General features: G+C 47.6%; 1 protein-coding gene across 6 annotated transcripts in view; it reads right to left on the reverse strand.

Moving 5' to 3' along the window:
* The window catches only part of USP3 (ubiquitin specific peptidase 3), a 1,719,287-nt gene that overhangs the window by 1,164,706 nt on the left and 536,898 nt on the right, over positions 1-17,683 (reverse strand). For all 6 annotated transcript variants that reach the window (XM_069624462.1, XM_069624461.1, XM_069624459.1 and 3 more), the window contains 2 exons: positions 15,068-15,205; positions 13,488-13,571 (listed from right to left, as the gene is read on the reverse strand). In XM_069624462.1, the coding sequence (XP_069480563.1) occupies positions 13,488-13,571; positions 15,068-15,205 (222 nt within the window). The remainder of the gene's footprint in view (positions 1-13,487; positions 13,572-15,067; positions 15,206-17,683) is intronic.

The following is a 17,683-nucleotide window of genomic DNA, read 5'->3' on the forward strand; positions in this document are numbered from 1 at the left end:
AGCCTTTACAGAGAATTCTCCCTAACATCCGCCCCGCATCCCTGGCATCCCCCACCTCCCCAGGCCCAATCTAAACTCCCCCCCCCTCACCCCCATAGCATCAGAAACGCCAACAAGTAACCTGATTAACTCGTGACCATCCATGTTGGAATACCTTCAATGTAGGCACTCTGCATCGGTCCACCTCCCCGTCAGGGTAGCCAAACTCTATGCTTGTGCAAGGGGTGTACAGACACGTAGTCCCACAAGGGTTTGTAAAGTTCAAAACAAGCTCCCAAGTACCACACCCACCCAAGTGTGTTGCAACAGATCCGTCGCCATCTTAGATGCAGTCTGGTGCTATCCCCGAGGGTCCAAATCCAGGATGGTCCTCCCTTTTCGCAGGGTGGAGCCGCACAAAGTTCCGGCCAACACCTCTGCTGATTGCTCGCCCTCACTGCACAGCTGAAGGGTTCCATCCTCTGCTACTATGACTTGGCTCGATCTGGCCTGATCATTCGCAGCACGTCTCCACCCGGTCTCCGGTGTTCGCATATTTTCTAGTCTGCCAGGGCGTCTGCCCCAACTTCTCGGGTGAGTTGTTGACCAGCTGCTTTCTGCATCCCACCATTCCCATGCCTCTTCTGGAGTGTTGCAGAACCAATGGCGATCGCCCTTAATGGTGTTAAGCCTTGTGGAGTATAGCATCATGTAGTGCATTTAATTTATCCCTTAGGGCCCGCTTTATTGCCTTGAAGCTCTGCCGCTGCTGCTGAACTCGCCTTGCAAAGTCAGAGAATACCATATTTGACTAGTTGGAGAATCCAATTGAGCCCCTTCTCCTAGCTGCTTGAAGGAGGACATTGCGGTCTCGATAATTGGATATTCTGCCCACGACCAGTCTAGGTCTGTTATCTGCGCTGGAACGCTTGTTCCACTACAAAACACTGCAAGAGATCCTTCTTGCCCAGATGTTCCGGCAGCCACCTCTCCAAGAACAGCTCAATTGAGTCCCCTTCTGCGGTTTCAGGGAGGCGACTATCTGTATATTATTCCTTCTCAAGCGTCCTTCTGCGTTCACTGCTCAAGCCGGTCATCTGAAGGAGGGTGGCAACTTGCTTCTTGAGGGTCTGCACCTCCACCTTTGTTGCCATTACCCTCGCATCGGTTGCCTTTTGTCGCTCAGTTGATTTTTGCATGTATGCTCTGATGAGGTTCAGCTCCTCCCCTATGGTGCCAATCGGGGCCGTCCTGGAGTTCTGTACCGCCTGCAGGACTTTAGCAATTCTCCCCTTCAAATGAGTTGATTGAGTCTCCTGCTGTGGGGGGGGGGTGGAGGGTAAATGGGAAGCAAGGCTCTGGGAGGTGGTGGCTGCAAAAATCGGGCCGCGTATTTGTCCATCTTGGGTTTCCTGCTCTTTCCTCCCATCATGCACTGCCCACATGTCTGGTGAACCTGAAGCAACAGATACCTAGTCAGGGTTGCAGTCACTGAGGAGGGGACCCCAACCCCCCCTCAATCTGAAGGGGGAATGTACAAATGCCTGGTCGGAGCGGTCCTGGCAGTCCCTGAAATGTCTCTCCATTCTGAGTTCCAGAAGTACAGTGCTCCGAAGGGTCCGTTTGGTTTCCTAACACGCCCTGCTGGGCTCTGGGCACCTTTCGGTATCTATGTGGTGGGATCCTTATCCTCCGCCTGCCCACCACCAGCAACCCTGAGAGGACAGTTCCAAGCTGTCATGGGTCTTGTTGCTCCCAGCTGCCCCCTGGTTGCTTGGTATGTGATGGGGCCCTCAGTGCACTACCTACTATGGGGTTGCCAGTCTCGCAGTCCCACGTCCCACTATGCGCCAGATTTACATTTCTGCTCCTGGTTCACAAATCTATCCACAGTAAGGCACCACGGTATCTATCCTCTATCCAACTCTGCAAGCCTTCTCGTAATCTCTGCTCTGCGTCCTAGACTACCCTTGTGGCTCCTCGCTCTCCCTGTGCTTCCTCTCGCTTTCGCTCTCTTCTTGGTCAGAATTCTCATCCCCTGGACATCCGATAAACAGTACAAACAGATTTGCCCAAAACCCAACTATATTCCCTGAAAAAAGTTATAGGGCCTCATTAGGAGTGTGCTGGTCCAGTAACAGTGCTGGTAAACCTACCGGCACCGTTGGTACTGGACTGGCACACTCCAAGTCTGCAGACTTTTTCGGTCCTGCCCGCCAGGTCTGACCTGGCGGATGGGATGGCACCCGCCCACATACTTTCACGGAATCACTGGCACCATTATGAACGCTGACGGTGTTTCTGTCATAACCATTCAGTGCTATGGGACTCAAATAGGAGAGGGGATTCACATTTTTCCGGGGCCTTACTTCCAGGAACACTGGGGTCGTAAATCCCTGGTGTTTCCGTGAAGCCAGGCGCTGGAAAAATTCAGTGCGGCTGCAACCTGCCAGTTTTACCAGCACATCTACCGCCGGACTCGTAATGTGGCCCATAGTATACATCCGAAATTCATCAGAAAAACAGCAAGCGAAGATCAATGGAAAGGAACGCTTACTTGCTCTTTACGGAAAACTGTTGATTAATCACATTGATTACATTACTGATTTGCATATTGGATGACATTTTTTGTAAAAATTAATTTCCTATAAAATGGATTTGATTTACATTTTATGTAAAATATTTTGAAAAATATATTATTTTTGCTAACTTATTAAATGATTTTTTTTGTTTTAACAACTCATGAATTGTTTGGAAGACTAGTCCGTTCAGAGTGCCATTGGGGTCCGCGTTAGCAATAATGGGAATTTGTTTTTATATTTGACAAGGTCTGGATAGCCAAGTGCCAGACCCATGAGGAGCATACATTTAAAAGAAAAACTATTTTACGACTATATAATTAAATTGATAAAGACTATATGAAAATAACAATGCAACCCCTGAATTGCATGGAACAAGTTACTTACCTTTAACTATTGTTCTACAGCATGGGTCTGGCATGGATTAATAGGCTCATGAATATTCCCTGTCGTCAGGCTTGGCGTCCTTGGTTAAAAGAAAAAACAGTTCATTTTCACTAACAAACTGTATTTCTCCTTTAAACCAATCACTGTCCACTGGTCATACTGCACCCATCCAATAACAGTCCTCTCCCCAAGTACCTCCCTCTGGCAGCAATGATCAGATTTTGTAAGCACGTAAAGTGGCAGCATGACCAAGAAGAGCCGCAGAGGGGATGGAGGGAGGATTCGCATGTGAATCCATGCCAAACCCATGCTGGAGAACAATAGTTACAGGTAAGTAACATGGATTGACATGCTCACGAATAACAAATACATAGCAGTACACGGGAGGTGGCAAAGCTCAACAGAAGCAATGAACTCTTACCTCTGGAACAGACCCACCTCAAGCGAACAGATTGCATAGCTCTGCTTGGCCGACTCTGGGCTCATCCCTGGAATACCCATCGACGCAGTAGAATTTCGTGAAGGTGTGCATGGACCTCCACATAGCCACCTGCAGATGTAGGCACACCAGACAGGAACGCCGTCGTCGCAGTGATCAGATGGCCGGAGAGCGGTCGGTTCGCCAACCAATGACAGTGCATGATGCAGCCAGAGAGGCCAAAGAGCCACCTTGAGATGGAAGCCTTGGACAAGGTCTTCCCATGGTTCACAGGACCAAAGTTCACAAACAGTATAGAAGTCTTGCGAAAACTCTTTGTGCGTGTCACGTACAACTTCAGGGCACGAGCAACGTCCAGCGAGTGCAAAGCCCTTTCAGCCGATGACTAAGGCTTCAGGAAAAAAACAGGTAACACCAAAGGCTCGCTGAGGTGGAATTCCGACTGAACCTTTGACATGAAAGAGGGGTGTGTCTGCAGCGGCAACTTCGATTCATGGAAAGTCAGCTATGGCTGTTTGCAGGATAGGGCCTGGATCTCACTTACCCTCCTGGCAGGGGTGATGGCCATCAGGAAAGCAGTTTTCCACAAGAGGAACTCGAGGGGCCTGATGCGTAGGCTCGAAGGGAGCCCCTACGAGCCTCGTTAGTACCATGTTGAGTTCCCACGCCGGGGCAGGAGCCTTCACCAGCGGGAAAGATCAAAACAGTCCTTTGAGGAACTCCTTGACAAGTTGGTGAGACTACAGTGAAGAGCTTCCTAGAGACCTGGTTTAGCGGGAGATAGCCACCAGGTGTACCTTGATAGAAGCGTACACCAGTCCGGCCTTGGCCAAGGATAGCAAGTATGGAAGAATCTGCAGGGCCGTGACCCTCAGAAGGGTAATCTTCTGAAACCAGCACCACGTAGCGAAACGCTTCCACTTGTGACCGTAGCATTTCAAGGTCAACAACACACTGGCCTTGGCGAGGACCTCCCTACAGTCCGCAGGCAACTCCTATCCTCCAAACTCTAGGGCTGCAGGAGCCAAGCCCTCAGGTTCAGCTATCCTGGGTCGTGGTGAAGGATTGCGCCTCCTTCTCTGGTGAGAAGATCGGGAACCACTGGTAGCTTGGCCCGCAGGCGACGCTGACAGGCAGAGAAGGTCTGGGTACCAAATCTGTCTAGGCCACGCTGGGGCGATGAGTATCATCCTGCATTGGCACTGTCCGAGTGTGCCGATGACTCGTAGAAGGAGAGGCAACAAAGGAAATACTTACAGAAACAGGCCTTCCCACAGGAAGGAGATCACATCCCCACAGCTCCTCGGTTGGTAGAATCTGCTGGCAAAACTCTGGCATTTGGAGTTCGCCGCCATCACAAAAAGATCAATCTGGGGCCTGCCCCACTTGACGATGTGGTCCACTTGGTCCTGCTGAAGTTTCCACTCGTGGCAGGAGTGCAATTCCCTGCTGAGGGAGTCTGTGATGGTGTTTTTGACTCCCGCTAGGTGAAGCGGAACATCTCTGGTCTAACAGCACATCGCCACAAGTTCTGCGCTTCCTTGGAGAGCGGTGGGGATCGAGTGCCCCTCAGTTTCCTGATGTAAAACATTGCAGTGGTGTTGTCCGTGATGATCCACACCACCTTGCCCTTCAGAGACAGAAGGAATGACTTGATGGCCTAGAACATTGCCTGTAGCTCCAGGATGGTGATATGGAGATCCTTCTCCTTCGGCAGCCACAGACCTCTGGCATGCAGACGCCCAGTGTGGGCTCCCCAGCCTTCGCGCTCTGAAATACTTGTGTATGAGTGCGATATAAATAAAATATAATTTAATTTCCAGGGAAGTGTCTGTGGTAACCGTCTCCTGGTATGGAGGGTTTTGAAACCCTGCGAGATGTTGGAGCCTAAGCCCCACCAACTTATCGCCCAAAGGAACTCATCGTTGAGCAGGATCTTGTCAGCAAAGCTTCCAGACACATGCATCCAGGAACTCTGAAGAGGTTGGATCTGTAACCAGCAGAGCGGAATAAGGTAGATGCAAAACGACATCATGCTGAGCAATGACTTGATGGTTCGCACTGTGGCAGTCTTCATCAACAATAGCTGTTGCACCCTCCCTTGAATGGCTGCTACCCTGTCCTCCGAGGGTGACGCCAGGCAGGATACAATATTGTGTCTGGCTCATAGAACCAGCGTGTTCTGCGATGGTGTCAAGCAGGACTTTGGATAGTTGATTGAGAATCCCAGATCCGTCAGCAGCTGGGCCGTAGCCTCAGTGTTTCCTATGACCAAATCTGGAGAGCGGGGCGGATGAGCCAAATATTGAGTTTCGGGTAAAAGTGTATACCCCTGGATGCAGATGGGCTGCCACCGGTGCCAGGCACTTAGTGAACACTCTGGGGGCCGACTTCAAGCCGAAAGGTAGGGTCTTTTTTTAAAGTAGGCGTCGTCCTCCAGGTCCAGCAACGTCAAGAAGTCTATTTTTTCCAGTTGGTCGAGCAACGTCACCATCCTGAATTTTTGGGACTAAGTATTTGTTCAGACATCACAGGTCTAGAATGGGTCTCCATCCCCCGATCTCCTCGAATAGACTGCATCTGCTGGTGAACTAGCTCTACCATGCTTTTTCGCAGCATGGCCCGTACCTCCTCCAAGACCCGAGGGATGTGCTGCTCCTGACGGGCCAACGGAGGGATCCACGGACACCTGCGCCGAAACTCCAGGGTATGTCATTGGGCGAGAGTGTCCAGCACCGATCTGTCGGTGGTGATCTTTTTCCACTCTCTGATGAACCTAGTCAGCCGGCCTCCCACCAGGATGCACAGGGGGAGGGGGGCACGCCCTTGTTGGTTTAGGCTTGCTTCGGTGCCGGCGACGCTGTCCTCTGCCACCGTAGGCCTAGGAACGGCCTCTGTAGGCTTCCTGAGTCCTGAATCTGAAAGGCTGACGGTGTGAGGAGGAGAAACCTTTTGAAGACCTGCTCAACTTTCCTCTGGAAGACCGAAAAGACAAGTGGTGCTGCTGGAGGGTGCCCAAGGAACGGGCTGTCTCCATATCCACCTTGGAGGCTGTAGGGACTTGTCGATGACCTTCCCAAAAAGGTTATCGCCATCGAAAGGCACGTCCAGTACCTTCACAGAAATTTGTGGCCTTCATCCAGCCTTACCGACTAAGGCAGACACTGTTCCCCATCTGCCGGAACCCTGTATCGGCAATAACCAGCGCCACTTTGATGGCGTGATCTGATGCTACCTCCCCTTCCTGGAAGAGAGCGAATGCCTCGATGTTCTTGGTGTCGGGGAGGAACTCCAAAATCAAACCCAGCTTGTGTCATGACCCTTGCCCCTGGCCCTCACTGGCAAGTCAGCCTTCCAGTTAGGGCCAGGTCAAAGGCCTTAAAACCTCATCCAAGACTCTCTTGGAGTCAGTCCTGGTGCCTTTGGCGCCAGGCTCATAACCATCATGAGGACCACCATTAGAATGGGACTATTTACTTGGGACTATTTAACTTGAGGGGGTTCAGCCAACATGGAGGCACACACATAGCTCAGTTACAAGGAACTGAGCTATCCGATCTAGTCTTTTGGGTGTGGCAGGCCTGGGACTACTTTACCTGCACTACTTTGGGTGTGGCAGGCCTGGGACTATTTTACCTGGACTACTTTACCTGAGACTATTTAAACCACACCAAAACAGCAGAACATGCTTTGCGTTATTTTGCTGTGGGCAGCGGAACGCTCACTGCATCCAGTTCTTTGATGCCAGCTTACCTAAAGCCAAGGACCTGCAGAGAGAGAAAGAACACTACGAAACTTACCTGGAACAGTATCCTGTCTTCAATCCACCACGGACTTCAGTTCCAATCACCTGAAGGTACGAACTCCATCATCCGGCACCGCATGCATCCTGGAATACCATAACCTGGAAAGAGGAGAAAGAAAGACAGCATTAGTAAGCGTTTACTCACATTTCCTCCCGAATGAAGAAAGCCACACAATTCTTACCTGGGTAGTCATCTCCTGGTCAGTATCATTGCTGGAACATTCCGGCGCTCAGCGAGGAACATCGCAACCTGCAAGGAGAGAAAAGACACAGGTTAGCAATATAAAAGGTGAAACAGCGCTGCGCATTGCGCATTACTCACCGGACAGCATCGCGCACACTGCGCTTTCGCCTACCGGCCCATGCTCATCTTCAAACTGCATGACAACAGCAAAATACCTTTCCATACCTATAAAGAAAGAAGCAAGGCATTATTATTCGAACTAAGAGGAACATAAGAACTGCATATTAAGACTGTAAAGCAGCAAACCTACGGCGTCGCAGCAGGCCTGGATTCCCAAAGGGGGCTTGCTCCAGTGAAGTAACTTGGTCGCTGCTCGCCCGCCCCATCTACGCACCCCTGCCACGAAAAGCACGACGAGAATGCACCTCTTACAATATTAAGGTGAGGAGAAGGCCCAAGGGGGAGGAAGGAGTTGAGGCCGAGGTGGGGAAAACAGACAATCTGGTATTGAATCCAGCTCTCCTATATTGCAGACCCATCTCTAACCGGAGGCCTTACCTTAACCCCGGGAGAGGGTCCAAGAGTGCAAATCATCCAACCAGGGCTGGGTGGCATCCCCGTGGATACCAGGTGAGCGTAACAGCTTGTACCACAGCTCCCTGTCGTACCTGGCTAGGATCGCCAGTGCGTTGGCCGACTTGATGATGGACACCGCGGTGCAAATCACCTTCCTTCCCATGGCGTCCATCTTCTTCCCCTCGCTTTCCAAAATGACTGAAGATGTCAAGGACGGGTTAGCCGACTGTTTGCTCGCTGCCACAGAAACCACCACATCCGGCGATGGTTGCAACCACTTGGGTGCGGATTCCGGCACCCGGTTCTTCTTCTCCAGCCTATCCCGTTTGGCAGGAGCTGTGCAAGGGTTCTTCAAGAGGACCAGGCCCTCCTCTCACACATTGTCCAGAAGGGCCACCGCCATGATGGTCTTCCTCTTGGCCTTGCATCTTGGGTACAAGAAACCCTCCTTCCTGGTTTCTTCGGGGACAAAGCTGGAATAGCTCGGAGGCTCTGGCTACCATGGAATGGAACAACCCCATCTCATCTAGTGGGGACGACCTAGGCTGCAGAGACCCGCCACCTGCTGCAACGATATCGTCATCCACCATAGTCGTATGTTCCGGTACCAGTGTCTGGGTGTGCTGGAGGAGGGGGCCCAACGCAGATGTGGAGGCTGAAATGGAGGTGTCGGCTGATAGGTGGCCTGGGGGACCATTGGAATTGGGCCATGTGGCAGCCTCTTCTGGATCTCCAACACCAAGGTGTGGAGGGTCGACAGGATGTCCAGAGACAACACTCAGCTGAGTTGGCGTGATCGGAATACTAGGCCATGCGCCGTCATCCTCTTCCACATCCTCGTGGAACTGTGCAAGGACTCCAGGTCCTCGTCGTCCATGGACGAAACTTCCATGGTTTGGGCCATGGCCTGGGACTGATCCGGTGCCTCCCCCCGTCCTCCAACCCCATTTTTTCAACCCCAAGGGTCCAGAAACAGGTTCTGAGACAGTGTCCACTTCTTCTGCGCTGTGGGGCTACCTTCACAGGGTCAGCCCCCTTAGACTTTGTGAGAGCAGCTGCACCAACTCCATTGTCGACAAAATCTTATCCTGTGCCGATTTGACCTTCTTGGGCAGTTGGGCCTTCTCCTCCGTCTGTGGCTTCTCCTGCAGTTTAGCCGGGTTGGACAAATTCCTTTTCGAGAAGGAACTAGATTGCCAGCTGGCAATGGCGGCGGCGGGTGATGTTGATCGCACCCTGTCCACCGTGGCGACCACGGTGGATCCGGATTTACGGTTCTTGGCCTGGTCTTGGGCCCCCATAGGTGAGGCGTCCTCAAAGGACTAAGAAGACCACTCCTCAGACCGGCCGGTCATGGGTGAGGCATGTCCCTGCTTGGAGCACGGGGCAGAGGCCTTGGCGTTCAGCCACGCTGCCAGTCTACTGTACCTATCCTTCATCATCTTCTTGGAGAAACCGAGGCAAATCTTGCATTCTCCTTCCTTGTGGTCTGGATGCAGGCAATAGAGGCATTGCAGGTGCTTGTCTTCAACACATTCCGCAGCCCGCCCTTGGTGCAGGACTTGAAGAGGGATCTTCTTCCGTCTCCTCTGTCATGGTTGGAGGGCGTGAAGTAGGCCCGATGGCCTTCTGGAAACTTAAACGATCTTCGCCCTTGACGGGTACTGAAATTCACTGACAACGGATCCCTGCTGTCGGCAGATGGAGAAGAGAGCACATGGGCTCTTCTGGAACAAAAATGGAACCTTTTTCCATCAAAAACATTAAGAAATTTAGAAGTAGCTAGCAGAGCAAACTCGAGGACTCCCCAACACTGAAGTGTGTGGTAAAAATCTGAAGATGGCTGCCAGAGGAGGGGCTTAGGGAGAGGACTGTCATTGGATGAGGGCAGTATGATCAAGATGACAGCAATTGGTTTAAAGGAGAAACACAGTTTGTAAGTGAAAGGGAAGATTGCCAGCCTGACGACGGGGGAAAATTCATGAGCATGTGAATCCATGCTCGACCTCATGCTGGAGAATTCTTACTTTTTGTAATAAGCTCACCAAGGTGTATGAGGAGAGAGGGCCCTCCCCTACCTAGCAAGGTAGCAGGTTGCCCAACAAAGGACAAGCCATCTTGAACGCGACTTAAAACAAGGATGTTTGCATTATTGTGGCTAAAATGGCAGCACACAATGTTGCATTTGAATAAAAGTGTACAAATGATGTCTGGTAAAGTAACAAAAATGCTACTAAAGACTAAGAAAAGAACACAAATTGCACCAAATGCACCCCATTTGATTTATTTATTTTATTTTTGCATTTATAGCAGCACACAAAGCCCTGAGGCAGCTAGGCTCTAGTTACATTGGATAAGGGATTGCAAGATATTATCAAGTGTTACAATCAAGATTCAAATGCAGCACAAGGCTAAAAAGTCAAACCAGGTAAGTTGCAGACAAGATAAGTTACATATATAACACAAGGCCGAAAAGTTGAGACAGGTAGGTTGCAGACAAGTTACATATGCAGCATAAGGCTGAAAAGTCAAATTAGGTGGGCTTGCAGGCAAGTTACATATTCCGCACAAGGCTGACAAGTCAAATTTGATGAATTGGAATAAGGGAAAACCCGGCTGGTACAGCGTATAACGAGTGCGAGATACAGTGAAAGTTCAGCCACTGCCTAAGCGCTAAGACGTTGCAACGCTCTAGCAACGTTGAAAGGTCTCTGCAGCCTCCACACAGTAGTCTTAGCACAGCATTAATATAGGTCTGGACTACAAAATACGGTTTGCCCACCCTACTGGGGCCGTAATACAACACAGTGTGATTGCATTATTGCAGCAGGCAGATAATGGGAACAATGGTCCATGCACAGAACAGCATGTAAAATGTATTATGCTGCAAGGGTAAAAACACACTTCATAATAAGGAGTGGACCAGTCCTGCACGGATCGACACATGGGGCTACCCAGTGCACCCAAAACAGCATTGCAAAAGGGAAGGTAGGGGGTCCTTAACAGCACACCCCAAAGGTGGGGGTGCTGCCATAGGAAAACAGAACAAAAGGGGAGATGTCTCCCCAAGCTGGAAACCCAAAAGGGAGTCCAGTGACCCAGAAAAGTAAATAAATGGAGGGGATTGAGATTAAAAAAAAGTTTCACTCACCTTCAAAGTCAGTGAAAGAAATGCCACTGAGTCCAGCAGTAGTGTTGGAAGACTTAAGGAAAAGAACGATTGACAAACAAAATCTTCCTAACTAACGTCTTGATTCTAGTAAAGACAGAAGAGGTTGCATTAGCCCATCCTACCCGATATATGTATCGAACAGTGGATTTCTGGTATACGTTTTAAAGCGTTTTTCATGCATGAATCATTCAATGCTGCTCTAGTTTCTGATGTATGTGCAGCAGGGAATAGGGAGTGACCCTGGAGAATAGCTAGTTCATTTCCGGACATAGTTCATGGTTACGTTTTTCTTACCTGTGGAACCACAATGAAAGGAAGAGGGGAGTCCGAAAGGAAGAGAGACCAAGTATAGAGGCAGGGAGCTTCTGATTGGTGGCCAGTGACCAGCCAGGAACAGTCATTTGTTTGTGTTTGAAACTACTACAACTTTACCGAATGCATGGGAAATGTCTGCTTTACATTGTTGCTGCTTGGGCTTCTAACTAAATAAAGAGAAGCATAATGATTGCCTCTGTGTCTTCAATAGCATCAAGACTTTCCTACAAGTCATTCTGGAAAATCTTTTTTAAATGTATACGCCCTTACAGGAAGCGGGTGAAACGTGTGTAGTGTTTGTAGTGCGTGTTGTGCAACTAACAAGACCACGATATCCGACTTGCAGAGTGGGGTTTGGACGCAAGATAAACTCAGACAGCAAAAGCGAAAACAGAGATGGTACAGGGAAGGAGAAGGAGAATGACTAAAAGAAAGTCGAGTAGGGAAGGGAGACGGTTAGGGAAAGATGAGGGGCACACCCGGCTATGAAGAGAGGACAGGGAAAAGGGGAAGCTTCACGATGGAAAGTAGAAGGTAACAGAAAGAAGGAAATTGAATAGAAAGATAAGGCAATTGAGACAGAGAAGGGAAAGGGTGGTGGGAAAACAGCAGGCACATTAATAGGATAACATTATCAAGCACAATAACCGATATGAAGGGATTGTATTGCCCACCATATGCAATGTCTGGCACTGTATCTAATGGGTAGGCCTTCCTTGGAACAGTAACTGAAGTGATATCTGCCCTTGAACTGATCAACACATTGCCGTTACAGTGCCTAGTGGATAGGCGTTGTAAAGCACACCATACTATGACACATTCCTTTATTTAGACACTTAATAGCACCATACATTTTCCCATAAAAAAACTATTACTAACTGGGATCATAGAACTGTTCTCTGGGAAGATCTTCAGTGTCAGGATGTTAAGTTAGATGAAAGTACTCTGGCACACGAATACTGATAAGACACTCCTGGCATGGCACATGGGTTCTGATGTGCATACGCCCAGGCACAGTAATTCTCCCAGGTACTCCTGTTATTTATCCAGTCATTTATTAAGACTATTTTTCCAGTAGCATATTAAAAAAAAGTCACTTCTACAAAAGAATAGCCTAAAAAAATTATGTTTATACCGAGCACGGCATGCTTCTCCTAACGTGTTATTTACTATGCCACAATTGTGTTGCATCCTTTCACTACGGAAGAGTCTCTAAAACAAAGCCATTTCGGTAATATAGCTGGAAAAATGATATAAAATGCACAAAAAGAGCACTTTTTTATTATTTTGTAAATGTTGGCTTCCCATTAGGCTCATCTTGCATGGTGGCTTAACTGGGCCCCTCAGTTGCAAACGTTCGACATAAGTGGTACCAGAAACATTCCCTAGGTGAACACTAAAAGCATGTGTTATTGGGAATATAGCAGTGTTTCCACCCCAAGAGCATTAGCTTTCTTTGTATTCCAAGAGTCACACAAAGAAGTATTTGTATTCATTGATGAGGAAATCCAGATGGGATGGAAAGAAAAAGAACTTGGTGGTGGGGTTGAACTTGTTGGATCAAAGACCGATAAAACGCTGCATACATTAGCTAAAAGAATGGACACTCGTGTGAAGGGTTGAGGATTATGTGGTGCATGGGACTGAAGAGCTCACATGGCCCCTCCAGCGAAAAGTGACTTCAAGGCCTCTGTTCTTGATTGATATCACGGGGTAGGTTGGTAGTTCTATGAAAGTGAACCAACCAGAATCCAAGGGAGAAAGAGACAGTGCAAGCAGGTTGGGCAGGAATTGGAACCAACCATGTTTCAACATAATCCATTTATGTTGAATTTACTAGACCAAGAGATTTATCTTAACTACACCATTTTGTTTCACCTTCTTGCACCTTTAAAATATGTCAAAGTTTCAAAGGCACACAATACCCCAAAGCCTTCCATACTGCTTGTTTGTGGGCACAGCACATTTATTTTCTGTTTTTGACAACACAGTCAAGCTAGATACACAGAAAGACGCAATATACCAACTAACAATACTGAAATGCTCCTTACTTTTCCAAATTCTGCAGATGCTCGCGAACCTTCTGTACAGAGCCCAGCTTGGTGTCGTTCACTACAAAATCATCACATCTGTAACTGCAAAAAAGCATTAAAAAAACAGAATGCGGTTATAATCAAACAAGTCGCAAAATGGCACCATGAAAACTGGATTTATGTTTCAACCACAAGGGCCCAAAAAAACTGGAAAAAAGGAGCTTGTCAGGATACGAAGCAGCTCCACCAAGACAACCATCCCAACTAACATTCCCAGTCGTTAAGCTCCAACAGAAGCCCTTTTCAGTATGTCATGGTCATGGAAATCCAGCTACCAAACATCAGGTGAAAAGAACGGGTTTTCAATAACAGTGTGGCAAGATTGGAAGAGTGTCATTGGACTTTGATAAAGAAAGCAATAAAAACCAAAATGCATGGTTTGGCAAGTGGAGTTACCGATTTTGATTAGCTTGCTTTTTTCAGACAAAAGTTCCTTTATCCTAATTCACAGAATACAGCATTGAAGACAAAGTGCATCTTTAATACATTTCTGCAATCAGTAAGCTCCTCCTGGAGGCTTTTGGAAATCCTCTGAATTCCGAAGAGAAGAGAATTACCATTAGATTTGGTTACACACATTTACTATGAACAGCCTTTATGCCTCCTGGAGACAGCACATGTTCCCCCTTTAGCAGGGGTCTGCAAACTTTGGACACTATAACTACCATAGGCTCTAGGCAGCATAGACATTAGTGAGGAATCCTGGAAGTTATATTCCAAAACATCTGGCAAGAGGCAGCCAGGTTGCAGACCCTTGCACTATGGCATGTACCCAGAAGCAAAACTATATAAAATGTATATAAAATAAATACAGACTAGCTGGCCACAGCGTAATGATCTAGCAGAAAGTGGCCCGTTTTGGGGCCAGACTGCGACCTGCCGTCTGGCTCCCAAACTGCTCGGACCGATAGAAAGTTGGTGCTGTGTGCGAGCTTTGCTGCGACGTGTGTGGTGCAATTCTCCCATCTCACTTCCACCTGCATTCCTCCATGCACTGCACCAGGTTCCTTCCTTTTTTCACTCCACTCAATGTCCCAAGTTTATCCTCTACCTCTTAATTTCCTTCGCTGAATATGTCCCTCCTTCCCCCTACCCGCTCCCCCGTTACCTGCCTTTGTGTGCTGCCCATAGTTGCTTACTTTTCTACTTCTCTCCTCTTTGTGCCCACACAATGTACTTACATCCCTCTCCAGGACAAACGATTGTCTTCCTCTTCTCCTTGCAGTGTATGAGATACGCATTCAAACCTATTGTTACGGCCTTTATGAGAACATTTCTATAAATATATCAAAGATGCAGAAACTGCTTTGTTCAAACAATTAGGAACTGAAGATGCAAGGTGTCATGTGGCGCCAGTGATGGCACTTGCTGTGGGACATGCAGTCATTAAGTATGTCTCATCTGTCTGCCATAATGGTGGATATTAAACATCCGGGTGGACTATATGGCACACGTGGTCAGAAAGGACGGCAGATTCATAGCACTCCAAACAATAGATAGAATAATAAACTGCAAGGAAACTTGCACTTCGTACTCACCAGAATGTACTGTAACTACTGCAGTCCATGCACACTGTATGTTGCAATCGCTCCACCTCTGCTCTTTCCAATTTTTTATGATTGGGTGAGGGATTCTGGGCATCTTCGTAATGTTTCTTGGCATGACCATTCACATATCTTTAAAGAAATACACGACACATTATCAATTAATGGAGAAGCAATTAACACAATAAACCTCGTAGTAATGATGACAAAAGTGCGTGTTTGTGAGTTTGTACGTTTCTTGAACTCTCGAAGCCAACCTGCACAGCATGACCCCAATGGTCACTTTTACTTGATGTATTTCCAGTGAACAGTATACATTCAAGAAACAAAACCAGAGCATCCATGTAGGTCAGAAAAAAACGAGCTGGATGACAGGCCAACAGAGCCAAGTGTTACATTCATTAAGAGTGTATGAATTGCTTTCCGGGCAGTGAAGCAATATGATGTAAATGTGTACATATTTCCAATCTGCTTACAGGTTTCTGTTCTTCCAGGCAAGGCTCCAAGTACTAAGAATGTTATGTTTGGAAAAAAGAGTTGTATGTTGACAAGTGGACCGGCGCAAACAGGCTAGGCTGGGGCTGCTTACGATGTTACCAAGTTTAGCCGTGCAGAAGCCCAGTGAGCGTGTACGGGAGTGCATGGATTTCTGGGCATTAAACAAATGATTCCCACTGGCCAAGATTGGGGACCTGTTGACTGAAATTACGGGGGCTGAAATGTTTTCAACTATTGATTTAAAGGCTGTCTACCACCAAGTACACCTGCATCAGGCGTCAATGCACCGACAACATTACCCCGCTTGGTCTGTTTCGCTGTAAGTGGATGCCGTTTGGTCTGATATCGGCATCAAGCGTCTTCCGGAGAGTCATGAGTAAAGTACTCAAAGAAATGCTGGGGATGTACTTTTACCAAGACGATATTTTAGTGTGAGGAAAAAACTTGAATGAGCATATCCTGGGAGAAGTGTAGGATCATATTACAAAAAGGTTCAATACCTAGGACATGAATTGTCAGCTCAAGGTATCAAACCAAAGATGACTGCAGTAGAAGACATACAAAATAAATCCACTGAAGGATAAAGGAGAATTATCCTCATATTTGGAGCTAGTGGAGTATTATGGAAAGTTATGATATTTTATTTGTATCGCGCTTGTACACAAAGTTTGTGAAGAACTGGGCTGAAAGGACCAAGGATATGAGAACTTTGGGCAAGAAGGGTACCGATTTGTGTGTGTTATGAAGCATGTCGAAAGGAATTTGAGGATATTCGAGTGGGTTTGGAGGATGCACTAATATTGAAAGGTTTCAAAGAAGACTAGGAGGTGTGTTTATATGTGGATCTAAGTGAGAAAGGACTTGGTTTTGTGCTGATGCAAGAGAAAGGTAAAGAAGTTTAGACTGTAACGGGAGGTGCTGGCACGTGTGTGGATTGTTGAGAAATTCTAAAGTTTTGTTTGGGGAATGAGATTTAGCATTGTGACAGATCACACCCCTTTGGTTGGGATGTTCAGTCGCAAAGGACTCAATGGAGTATCTACGAGGATAGTGAGGTGGATAACAAGTTTACAAGGGTTGGACTTTGAGGTGAAACATATAAAGGGGGAGATAAATGTGGTTGTGGATGCCCTGTCTCGCAATGTGGTCGAGAATGTCGGCATTGAGTTAAAGGCCGAGAATGGTGATTTTTTTATTTTTTAATTGTCGCCTTGGTGATGAAGAGAATTGGCAAATTCAATGCAGGGAAGATGCGGTATATCAGAAAGTTGCAAAATGTGTGCAGAAAGGGGGCCCAGAGGATGTATTGGAGGAACAATGTAAAGCATTTAGGTGGGTAAAACATGAGCTGAGCGTGATGAAGAGTGTGTTAAACTAGAGTGGACCGCATAGTAGTACTGGTTGGAATGAGAAAGAATGTGATGCGGATTGCCTATGAGTGGCATTTAGGTTTGTGTAAAACAAAGGGTCTAATACGTCAAGAATATTGGTGGCTCAATATGGACGAGGATATAGAGAAAATGTTGAAAGGGTGCGAGGGTTGCAGCAGCGATAAGGTGCTCATGAGCAGGGTTGCTCCAATGAAGCTGGCAGAGCCTACGAGTACTGTGTGGGATGTGGTGGTGGTTGATATCCTGGGACTCAGTGCAGTAAGGGGTTGCCAGAACAATTATGTAATTGTGGCTGAAGACCTTCTGTCAAAGTGGCCAGAGGTATGTGTCGTGAAAGAAATTAGCGCCAGGAGGATAATATAATAAGTTCTAAGAATCAATCTTTTGGAGAGAAGGTTTTCTGAAGAAACTTGTGTCAGACCATGACCCACAGTTTGTAGGTAAAGAGATGGAAGAATGTTTTGCAGAAAATGGAGTGCAACATAGTACTACTGCTTTGTACAATCCCAAATGAAATGTGGTGGTAGAAAGGTTCAATAGGACCATCATGGACATTATAAGGATTGCTGTGGCAACCGGTGGTGATTGGGAGATGGAAAGAGTTGTACAATACCGGGTTGCCTAATTATAGATTACATCCTGGTTGGATGAGGAAATCTGATGCTAGTAGAACAGTGGTTGAGGATGTGAGAAAAAGAATCGTGGGCAAACATTGGCAAAG

The sequence above is a fragment of the Ambystoma mexicanum genome, chromosome 11 (assembly GCF_040938575.1).
Source record: "Ambystoma mexicanum isolate Mex_15411 chromosome 11, UKY_AmexF1_1, whole genome shotgun sequence".
Lineage (NCBI taxonomy): Eukaryota > Metazoa > Chordata > Amphibia > Caudata > Ambystomatidae > Ambystoma > Ambystoma mexicanum.